The sequence below is a fragment of the Physeter macrocephalus genome, chromosome 14 (assembly GCF_002837175.3).
Source record: "Physeter macrocephalus isolate SW-GA chromosome 14, ASM283717v5, whole genome shotgun sequence".
Lineage (NCBI taxonomy): Eukaryota > Metazoa > Chordata > Mammalia > Artiodactyla > Physeteridae > Physeter > Physeter macrocephalus.
The window spans coordinates 48,165,498-48,175,909 of record NC_041227.1 but is presented as its reverse complement, the minus strand read 5'-3'; the positions used below and the strand labels follow the sequence as shown (position 1 = coordinate 48,175,909).

The 10,412-nt window shown below is 41.8% G+C and overlaps 1 protein-coding gene across 1 annotated transcript in view; it reads left to right on the top strand.

Moving 5' to 3' along the window:
• Positions 1-229: 229 nt before the first annotated feature.
• MEIOB (meiosis specific with OB-fold) overlaps positions 230-10,412 on the top strand; it is a 30,990-nt gene continuing 20,807 nt past the window's right edge. The window contains exons 1-3 of the mRNA XM_055090689.1: positions 230-490; positions 5,624-5,700; positions 8,004-8,061. Coding sequence (XP_054946664.1) covers positions 5,632-5,700; positions 8,004-8,061 — 127 coding nt within the window. The 5' untranslated portion in view covers positions 230-490; positions 5,624-5,631. The remainder of the gene's footprint in view (positions 491-5,623; positions 5,701-8,003; positions 8,062-10,412) is intronic.

The following is a 10,412-nucleotide window of genomic DNA, read 5'->3' as shown; positions in this document are numbered from 1 at the left end:
GCCCTCAAGGCGGCCCGAGGGAACAGGGCAGGGCAGAGGGCGGAGTCAGGGCGCACGGGCGGGGCGGGATAGGAGTTAGAACTCTGGGGGTGTCAGGGCGTGTGTGGAATCGGAGTTCGGGGGCGGGGCGGGGTGGGGGCGGAGCTGGGGGAGGAGCAGAGCCCGGGCGTGGGTGGAGTCGGAGCTCGTGGGGCGGGGAGGGGCGGAGAGGGGCGGATTCGGGGGCGAAGTCTGAGGTCGGCGGGGGCGGGGCAGAGTCGGCGTGGGTGGAGTCGGCTCTCGGGACCGGCCGGGCCAGCGCGAGGCGGGGCGGGGCCTGCGCTAACGGTCGCGCGGCATTCCTCGCGCGAAGGTAGTCGAGCCGTTGGGTTGTGGGCTGAACGCGCTGTGGAGAAGCGGCCGGGCGGGGCCTGTGTGTGGCGTACCGCTGTCCAGGTGCGAGGAGCAGCTAAGCGAGCGCTCCCGGGGGAAGGCGGCGCGGACGCCTGAGGTGAAGCCCAGTGGCGGCGGGCGGCGGGTCCCGCGCGGCTGTGGGCGGCGGATGGCTGGCTCTCGTCCGCTCCGGAGGGCGGATCTCAGGGCTGCGGCGTCCGCGGTGGGAGCGGCCTCCCCTCCCAGCTGCCCGCGCGCTTGGCGGGTGGTGGCGAAAGCGAGGGCCGCGCCGAGCCCCCGGCTCCGAGTCCTGGCCGACCCTCGGGCCACCGCCGTCTCCCCGCGCGGTGGAAGCCGGCGGGTTAGGGTTCGTAGGACACGCCCGGATGCGAAGTGGGCAGGTGACGTCGGCTTCTAGTCCAAACACGCGGGGACACAGTCACGTAGAAACACGCAGAACACAGTGTGGACGTCCGCGTAGAGCGCGGCGAGTGCAGACGCGGGGGTGTAATCATGCGGGATATATACCCACGTCCTGCAGTGACTCAAAAATGAATTCCCCCCAGAGACTGGCTTACGTTAGGGTTCGCGCTAGGTGTTGGACATTCTGTGGGTTTGACAGATGCCTAAGGACACACAGGGTTACAGGATCCTTCAGAGCAGTTTCACTGCCTCGGAAACTCCCTACCCACCACTCACCCCTCCTTCCAGCAACTTTAGATGGTGTGCTGTCTCTGTAGTTTTGCCTTTTCCAGAATGTCATAGAGTTGGAATCTTCAGAATACATTTTAAAACATAAAGTGAATATGGAGAGTCGCATTTCACCTCAGGGTTTCAAAGGGACCGCTTTCATTCCCTGTTTGCCAAGCGCTGGACTTCTCATCTATAAGGTGCAAAAGTGTGAGGAGGGCAAGAAATGACAAACTTTGGGAAATGGTATTTGAATGCAAGTCATGCATGTTTCCTCTTTCTTTCCTCCCTCCCTCCCTCCCTTCCTTCTTTCCTCTCCTTCCTTCCTTCCCTTCTTTTTCTCTCCTTCCTTCTTTTCTCCCTCCCTCCCTCTTTCTTTCTATTTCTCTTCTTCATTCTTTTTTTCAAAACAGCTTTTAGTTAGAAAATTTGAAACTACCTTGAAAGGTTACTAACAAGCGTTCTTCTAGAATTTCAAAATACAGGGAGTGCCCTGGTGGTCTAGTGGTTAGGACTTGGCCCTTTCACTGCCGTGGCCTGGTTCATTCCCTGGTTGGGGAACTAAAATCCCACAAGCCGCACGATGGGGCCGGGAAAAAAAAAACCAAAAAACAAAACTTAAAAAAAGTGCAAAATTTGCTAAGTTCCCATTGAAGCAGTAAAAGGAGTAAAATCTACTTTTTTGAATTGGATTTATAAAGATAATTGAGCGACTGTTCCCCTCTGTGAGAGATGACCAATTTTGTCAAAGTTTGTTAAAAAAAATCTTTGGTTTGTGATGAAAGTTTGGGGGGATTTCCATGTATAGAAATAACCACATAAAGAGGACTTCTCTGTAGTAGCCCCAGCACAGAGTAAAATAGCAAATTGTAGGACCATCATTGCTGAGCTCTTTGAAAGCTCTATTTATCTAGAATAGCAGGATATAAACTGTACTTGTTTCTATAATTTAAATGCTGGATATAAATGTAAAATTAGCTGTTAACTAAAATTCTATTTATCCAAAAAGTTAATTATAGCAATATTATTCTCAAATTACAAATCAGGTTGATTTTAGGGCTCATTCATTAATTTAGTCAACAAATAACCAGTAGCTCCTACGCATGACGCACTAAACTAGGCACTGTAGGACACAAAAGGGGGCAAGGTAAGGCACAGCCCTATCATCATAGACCCCACTCTGTAATGAGGGAGAAAGACAGCACACAAGCAACAATTATGAATTAGGAATGCTAAGAGAGGGACTAGAGGCTGGGGGATACTTGAAGGAGGATAGTAGGAAAGTCTTCTCTTTGAGATCCAAAGAATGCTGAAGATCCTGTCTTGGGAAGATGTGAGGGTGGGATTGGAGAGGATGCTCAAGGAAGAGGGAGCTGTGTATACCAAGGCCCCAGGTCCCATCTGTGGAAAGGAGAGCAGCCGCAGTGTCTGGAGAGTGGTAATGGGGGTGGGGGGTGGGGGAGGCAGGGAATGATGTGAAATGAGGAGGAGACGGGCAGAGGTCAGATCAGCTGGGCATTACAAGACTGTAGCAGAGTTTGGATTTAACTGCGTGCAACTGGGAAGAGTTTTAAGCAAGGGAGAGACAATCTAAGTTTTTAAAGAATCCTCAGTTGTGTGGGGAAGAGATGGAGGAGGCACGAGTGAAAGCAGAGGGTGGTAAGGTCAGGGAGATGGGGGGAAATGATCAGACTCAAGAGATAATTAGGAGGGAGAATTGGCAGGACTTGGTAAGGATTGTTTTGGAACTGGGCAGTGAAAGAGAGGAAAGGTTAATGATGACAGAGTGGATGGTAAGGGAATTTTCTTTCTTTCTTTCTTTTTTTTTTTTTAACATTTATTTACTTGGCTGCACTGGGTCTTTGTTGTGGCTCTTGGGATCTTTGCTGCTGCATGTGGGATCTTCAATTGAGGCATGTGGGATCTAGTTCCCTGACCAGGGATCGAACCCGGGGCCCCCTGCATTGGGAATTCGGAGTCTTAGCCACTGGACCACCAGGGAAGTCCGGTAATGGAATTTTCTGTTGGCAGGGTCTGAGGTAGCTCCAGGGCACCAGCAGAGCACCTGGCACACAGGCCTCCGTGAATAATTGTTGTACTGATAGGAATGGAAAGCACACACAGGAGGGACAAACATACACACTCCTTCCTGGCCCTGGAAAAATGTCAGCAAAGTTTATGAATTGCCCCCTTTAGCCCTCTGCTCGCAACTCTTCCATCCTGGGCCCAGGACTCTGACTCATTCTGGCCTGCTCAGGATTTGAGACCATGGCATCAAAATCAGAAAGTTGGTGGGGTTTGCCCTAAGGGTCTGACTGACAGCCTCAGCTGACCTGTGGGTCAGACACCTTCTCAGAGCCAGCAGCTAGCAGTGCCTCTTCCTTGTCTGGGTCCAGAGTCCCCTTCTCTTTTTCCAGAGCCACAGCGAGAGTAAGGACCAAGCAGTGCAGCTTTGTCCTCTGGAGGAAAGCTCTAGCAAGTAGGAGCATGAGGGGCTTGGGCCCTACCATGCCCTCATGAAACCTAAAGCAAGGGACCAGGAAGGCCCTGGGAGGAATGGGCCAGGTCAGGCTGGGCTCTGGTCCAGGCAGGAGGTTGCCCTTCAAAAGTAGGAGGAGGGCACAGAACTCAGGGAAGGGAATTTGGGAGACCTGGGTTGGGGGGCTGTCAGAGATGGTCATGGTGTATCTAGTGTCTGTAGTATAGGGTCAGCCTCATAGTAGACACTCCAAAACTATTACCTGTTACATTGCCATCGTGTTACCTTAACCAGACTAGTTTCACCACCACCTCTTCTTTCCTTTTACCCTTATCAAGTATCTGAGTCAGTGGCCTTGAGGCTGTATACATCTAGTCCCACATCTGGCCCTCTGTTTTCGTTGCTCCTCTCTGAGCCACCCCCCATCCTGATGCAGGGCCTGATACATATCAGACACTCAACCAACGCATGTTGAATGAATAAACTCTGTATAAAAACCAGGTAATTGCAGTACTCTAGATGAGGAATGACTGAGCCTTGGGCTGAGGAGATGGCATTGGAGATGGAGAAAAGGAGACATTTAAAATATATTTGGAAAGTAGAAGGGACAGTAGTTGCTGTTGAATGGTATAATCTCTGTATCACCATATTGAGCTCTTTATTTCATGTTAATTTTGTATTTCTCAAAATGTCCATGTAGAGAAGCAAGTTCTCATATTTTTGGTAGACAGACAACTGAGGTATATCACCATATATTTTGAATAATATTAGAAAGTGAAGGAACTTCAAAGAGTTCATGTGATATCACTTGTAAGTCAAAAACCACCAAGAGATATTAAGGGGTAAAAATTTGGAGAACTCAATATGTAGATGGATAGTGTTTTTACACAAAATCTGGCTACTGAATAGTTCTTCCTCTCTAACCTCAAGTGTGTAGCACTTGACAGGCTCTCAATAAATGTTTGTTGAATGGATGGATGAATGAATGAATCCATAAGGGTTTTTCAAGAATTTCAGAGACTGAAATTGCATAGTAAGCCAGATCAGACTAGGCTGAAGAATAAGTAGGACCTTAGCGCTGCTTAATTCCCCATTGTTTATTCTGGCTTGAATGCAGAAGCTGCTACATTGGATAAGAATGAAAAGCAGTGTTCTCATCTGTCAAGAGCCTGTGAACATCTAGGCACCTTACGTACATTATTTTGAATTCTCACAACAACCCTGTAGGGTAGATATTATCCATATTTTGTGGATGAGGAAATTAAAGCTCAGTAATTCGAAACATTTGACTACAAACTAGTGGCACTGGAATTCATAATCATGTTTGACTAACTCCACAGTCTTCCTGAAACTTGTATTATGTGACATGTCCTGAAAGTGCAGCCTGTAGCTGAAGGCATTCACTGTTAAAGAGGCCACGTAATATGAAGTGAAATGGAGTAAATCTGCTAGTTTGGTGTAGCTGACAGTTGTTATTACACTAAAACCTTTTCTAGTGATGATATTGAGGGACAAGCCACCATTTCATTTATTTGTTTATTGAGTGCTTTTTATGTGCAAGATAGCATTGAAGTGCACATACAAAAAATTTGTAATAAGATGCTACCTCTGCCCTGATGGAGCTTACTTACCATCCAGAGGTGAGGATAAAGTACTGCCTATCCCCTTACCCAGTGTAACTAAATGCATGATTCAAGGTGGTTACAATAGAGTTTTCTATGTTTTTTTAAAGTAAGCTTTATGGTAATAAATATTTAAATCTGCAAATGTCCCATTGAATCATCTCTCATCTGAAACTAAATTTGCAGGGTGCTCAAATATTGCTAAATTATTTTTTTGAAAAGTGAAAGTTAAAAATTGAAACCTAACTATATCATTCAAAACTTTAAGAGGACATTTTGAAACATGCTTTTTACAGGTTGAATCTAACTTGCATTTCATTGTTGTAACATAAAGTTTTCCCAAGGAATGAGTAGAATATCCAGTACTTTCCTAATAAATTCTTTTTTCAGTCTCGGAATTTTTCAGGGTTTATTTCAGTTGTTTAATTTATGCATCTAAGTCATATTTTCTAACATGCAGATAAAAGAATGGCTAACTCCATTGCATCAAAGAACTTTACTGCACTTTCAGACCTGCATCCAAATATGGCTAATCTGGTAGGTTTCAGTGGTGTAGTGGTTCATTTGATCTCTGTTGAAACTTTAGGTGGTAATATTACATTATGTCAACATTATTGATTCGTTTCAACACGTGCTTGTATAATTGACAAGTATACAGATACTCACTGCATTAGTGATTGTTAGATATTAAACACTCCTAAACTTCTTTGTATTTATGCCAGCTAAATGAAAATTAGTCTTTCTTTTGTCTACGGATTAGGAGATTGCAGATATGACTAGCGATTGTTAAACATTATCAAAAGTTTACTTGTATTATATTATATTTTATTTATTTATTTTTGGCTGCGTTGGGTCTTCGTTGCTGCACGAGCTTTCTCTACTTGCTGCGAGCTGGAGCTACTCTTTGTTGTGGTGCGTGGGCTTCTCATTGTGGTGGCTTCTGTTGTTGCAGAGCACGGGCTCTAGGCACACGGGCTTCAGAAGTTGTAGCTCGCAGGCTCTAGAGCGCAGGCTCAGTAGTTGCGGTGCACGGGCTTAGTTGCTCTGCGGCATGTGGGATCTTCCCGGACCAGGGATCGAACCCGTGTCCACTGCACTGGCAGGTGGATTCTTAACCACTGCGCCACCAGGGAAGCCCTTGTACTATATTTTAATTAAATATTTAATAAGTACACAAATTTAGCATTATAAAATTAAAATATTGTCATTCAGCAGTATCTATTCTCTAGTCAAATTGTCCAAGTTATATACTGAAATACTTGCTATTATGCTGCTTTTATGACATAAAGGTACACAAAAGATGTATTTCTGAAATCATTATGTGAAAATTCATTTTGGGGGAAGGGGTTGTGGGGGAATCAGTCATGTCAAGTATGCCAAGATTGTTATTTATTTAAAAGAAATCTAGGTGGAATCATCTTATAAGGTGAAGAACTCATTGTAAAGCAATTATCATACTGCCTTACTTTTCCTACCCCCAGCAGTCTGCTGTTTACATTTGGAATTTGCAAATCAGATTTCTTAAAATGGGATAAATTTACATATAACTTCAATAATTTGCAATTTAAACTTTATTAATGTTAAGAATAATTATTGATGTTACAGTTTTTCTTGAAAGGTAAACTATTTGCTAATTGCCTCTTCAGTTAGAAAATTTTACTCAATATTTCCATTAGTTGTTTTCCCAAGAAAATTCAGTGAGATCTGCATGCATATGGAATTTAAAGAAATAATAGCAATGTGTCTAAATGTAATAAGACTAGCTAATAGCTCAGCTAGGATGTGGTAGTCTTTAAAGCTTGAATGTATTTTATTTATATTTTTTTCAGATTTATTTTGGCTGCGTTGGGTCTTCGTTTCTCTTGGCGGGCTTTCTCTAGCTGCAGCGAGTGGGGGTTACTCTTCGTTGCAGTGCGTGGGCTTCTCACTGTGGTGGTGGCTTCTCTTTGTTGCGGAGCACGGGCTCTAGGCATGCGGGCTTCAGGAGTTGTGGCTCGTGGGCTCTAGAGCACAGGCTCACTTTGTTGTGGTGCATGGCTTAGCTGCTCCATGGCGCGTGGGAACTTCCCAGACCAGGGCTCAAACCTGTGTCGCCTGCATTGGCAGGCGGATTCTTAACCACTCCACCACCAGGGAAGTCCTTGAATGTATTTTAAATGTAACAGATGATTGCAAGGTTAAAATCAGTTGCTAGAATTAGTGATATAAATTCATCCTTTCAGAAAAAGGTAGTTATTTTTATTTCTTAAAGCATTTAAAAAATACTTAATTTTTCTTTGTTAGTCACTGAAGAGAACATTAAAAATTTTAAAGATGTTAATATCTTTAAGGTTTAAGATCTAGGACTTCAGGCTTAGATTTATTAGCAGCAATATGCGAGTTTTGTTACAATCTAATTTATGTTACTGTCCAGCATGTTTGCATTAAGAAGCTAAGCAATTTTATGTGGATTGTTAGAAAACCCTATATAAAAGAAAGCTTTGAAGACCATGGCAAATTAAATTGCATTATACATGTGCTTTGAATGAATTCAGTAAGGACTGATAGCATAGGGCAGTTACTGTGCTCCACCTAATGATTGAAAATAAAGTAGAAACATACTAAGTATTAAATGATTATATTTGTAATATCAGTTAACTGTCTTATTACTTTGTACTACTCCTTGTGGAGCTGAACATTTATGAAGTTGTTTTAGATGTTTGTCTGGAATAAATACATTTAAATGGTTCCTAGTTAAAAATGTTTGTTAGAGCCAGTAAAATATAACAAGTCCATGAAATTAAATTTACTATCTCCATCTGTGTTTAATATTCATCTTCTATAACCTTTTTGTTTTTCAGAAAATAATCGGCATAGTTATTGGAAAAACAGATGTCAAAGGCTTTCCAGACAGAAAAAGCTGAGTTCTATTTAACTCTTTGCTTCATTTTTCATCAACTGTGGCTTATGACTACAACAAAATATATTTAAGTGATTAAATTTCTCATGCCTGTTTAACTCCCTAAGAGCAACAGCTATGTTCTCTATTGCATCATAAAGTACTTGATTTAAGGCCACACATGTGGCCTTAAATCATTCTTAATGATTTTATTTGATATCTCTAAAACATAATTTTAAAAGCTGTATATACAGTACATAGCTAAATTGGTCAACTCATTAATGTGTATCAACGAGTACTTATTGAGCACCTCCACTGTGTAAAACCCTGTGTAAAGGTAAGAGAGAGAGATGTTGTATGTAGTCTCATCATCCTCAGTTATCAAAGTGTCTGAAAGGATGGACATGGAGCTAGTTTGACTGGGCTCAGCACCGAGTCATCTGAGATCTATTCTATGTACAGCTGTGAAATTGGGGTAAATAAAGCTAGGATGAGAATTAAATGAGTTCATACATGGAAGGGTGTGTAAGGCACAGTAAGAACTCCATGTTAACTATCAATATCAGCCTAAGAGATACAAGTACACAGGTAAATCTCCATAGAAGACAGAAAGTGATAAGGAGGAAGGTTTTCCAGCAGGGATATGTCATGACAGCGTTGAGTGAGAGAAGTTATGGCAGCAGTATCTATGTATTTACTCAAAGAACCAGACAATTCAGTGGAAAAAAATCATCTTTCACATGTGGAAAATACAGTTAAATTTGGCTTTAGTGGTTCTTATTGAGTTGCTTGAACTGTGCAAGAAATTTAGGACTACGGAAACACAATCCGAGACTAAAATTGGATTTTTAAAATCAACTGACCCTCAAACTTTTGTAGTTTACATGCAGAGATAAACTATAGAATGCCAGAAGTAGCAATTCACTATTATTAGCTTTTGAAGTGTCAATGCTTTTTATTAAAAGGTACAGTATATGTCCTTCTAAACAGCCTGAGGGAATCCAAGCTCTAGTCAGTCAGCCAGTAATTTTGACAGAAGACAATTAATTGTGGCGTGTCAATTGACTTATGGTGTAGTGATAGGTACCTTTATTTTCATTTTATTTTTTATAATATTCTGTTGTTATTTTTGAGGTAAATAACAAAGATGTCATCTCCCACCCATACTCGTTTGTCTTCTCTTTACTGCATCATAATTAATTAGATCAGAATTACCACTTGAATAGTTTGAGAAATCCTGCATTTCTGTTTTCTAAGCTGTAAAAGGAATAACTTGAAATATATGAATTAGAAAAGGTCAATATTTATCTATTTGCTTAAATTACAGCAATGAAATATAATTTTTACCTATTAGACAGTGAGAGTAGGGCACCATTTCTGTAGTGTTTGACTATTTTTTATAATTGTCTGTACAGTATTCCTTTTTTGGAGAAGATATGCTTACTGACTTTAAAAAACATTACACATATCAATATACTGTCATAAAAAATTCAAGCAGTGCAGAAGGTCATAGAGTCAAAAAGAGAAATTCTTCATTTAACCCTCAACTTTTCCCATCCCAGCCCCCACCCTAAAGGTAAGCACTAATCACAGTTCAGTAGATATCTATAATGTGCATTTGTATGTTAGGTTGTATTACTTTTTAAAAACTTTTTAAATTGAAGTATAGTTGATATATAATATTACAGAACTTACAGGTATACAGTATAGTTATTTACAATTTTAAAGGTTATATTTCATTGTAGTTATTATAAAATACTTGCTGTATTCCACGTGTTGTATAGTGTATCCTTGTAGCTATTTTGTACCTAGAAGTTTGTACCTCTTAATCCGCTACCCCTATATTGCCCCTCCCTCCTCCCTGCTTCCCCCCTTCCCCCCTTCCCTCCTTCCCTCTTCCCACTGGTAACCACTATCTGTGATTCTGCTTTTCTGTTATATTCACTAGTTTGTTGTATTTTTTAGATTCCACATATAAATGATATCATACAGTATTTGTCTTTCGTCTGACTTATTTCACTTAGCATAATGCCCTCCAAGTCTATCCATGCTGCTGCAAATGGTAACATTTCATTGTTTTTTTATGGCTGAGTAAAAATTTCATGGTGATGGACACTTAGGTTGCTTTCATGTCTTGGCGATTGTAAATAATGCTGCTATGAACATTGGGGTGCATGTATCTTTTCAAATTAGTGTTTTTGTTTTTTTCAGATATATACTCAGAAGTGGAATCGCTGGGTCAGATGGTAGTTCTATTTTTAGTTTTTTGAGATGCGTCCATACTGATTCGCACAGTGGCTGCACCAATTTACATTCCCACCAGCAGTGTACAGGGTTCCCTTTGTACATTCTCACTAGCGTTTGTTATTTG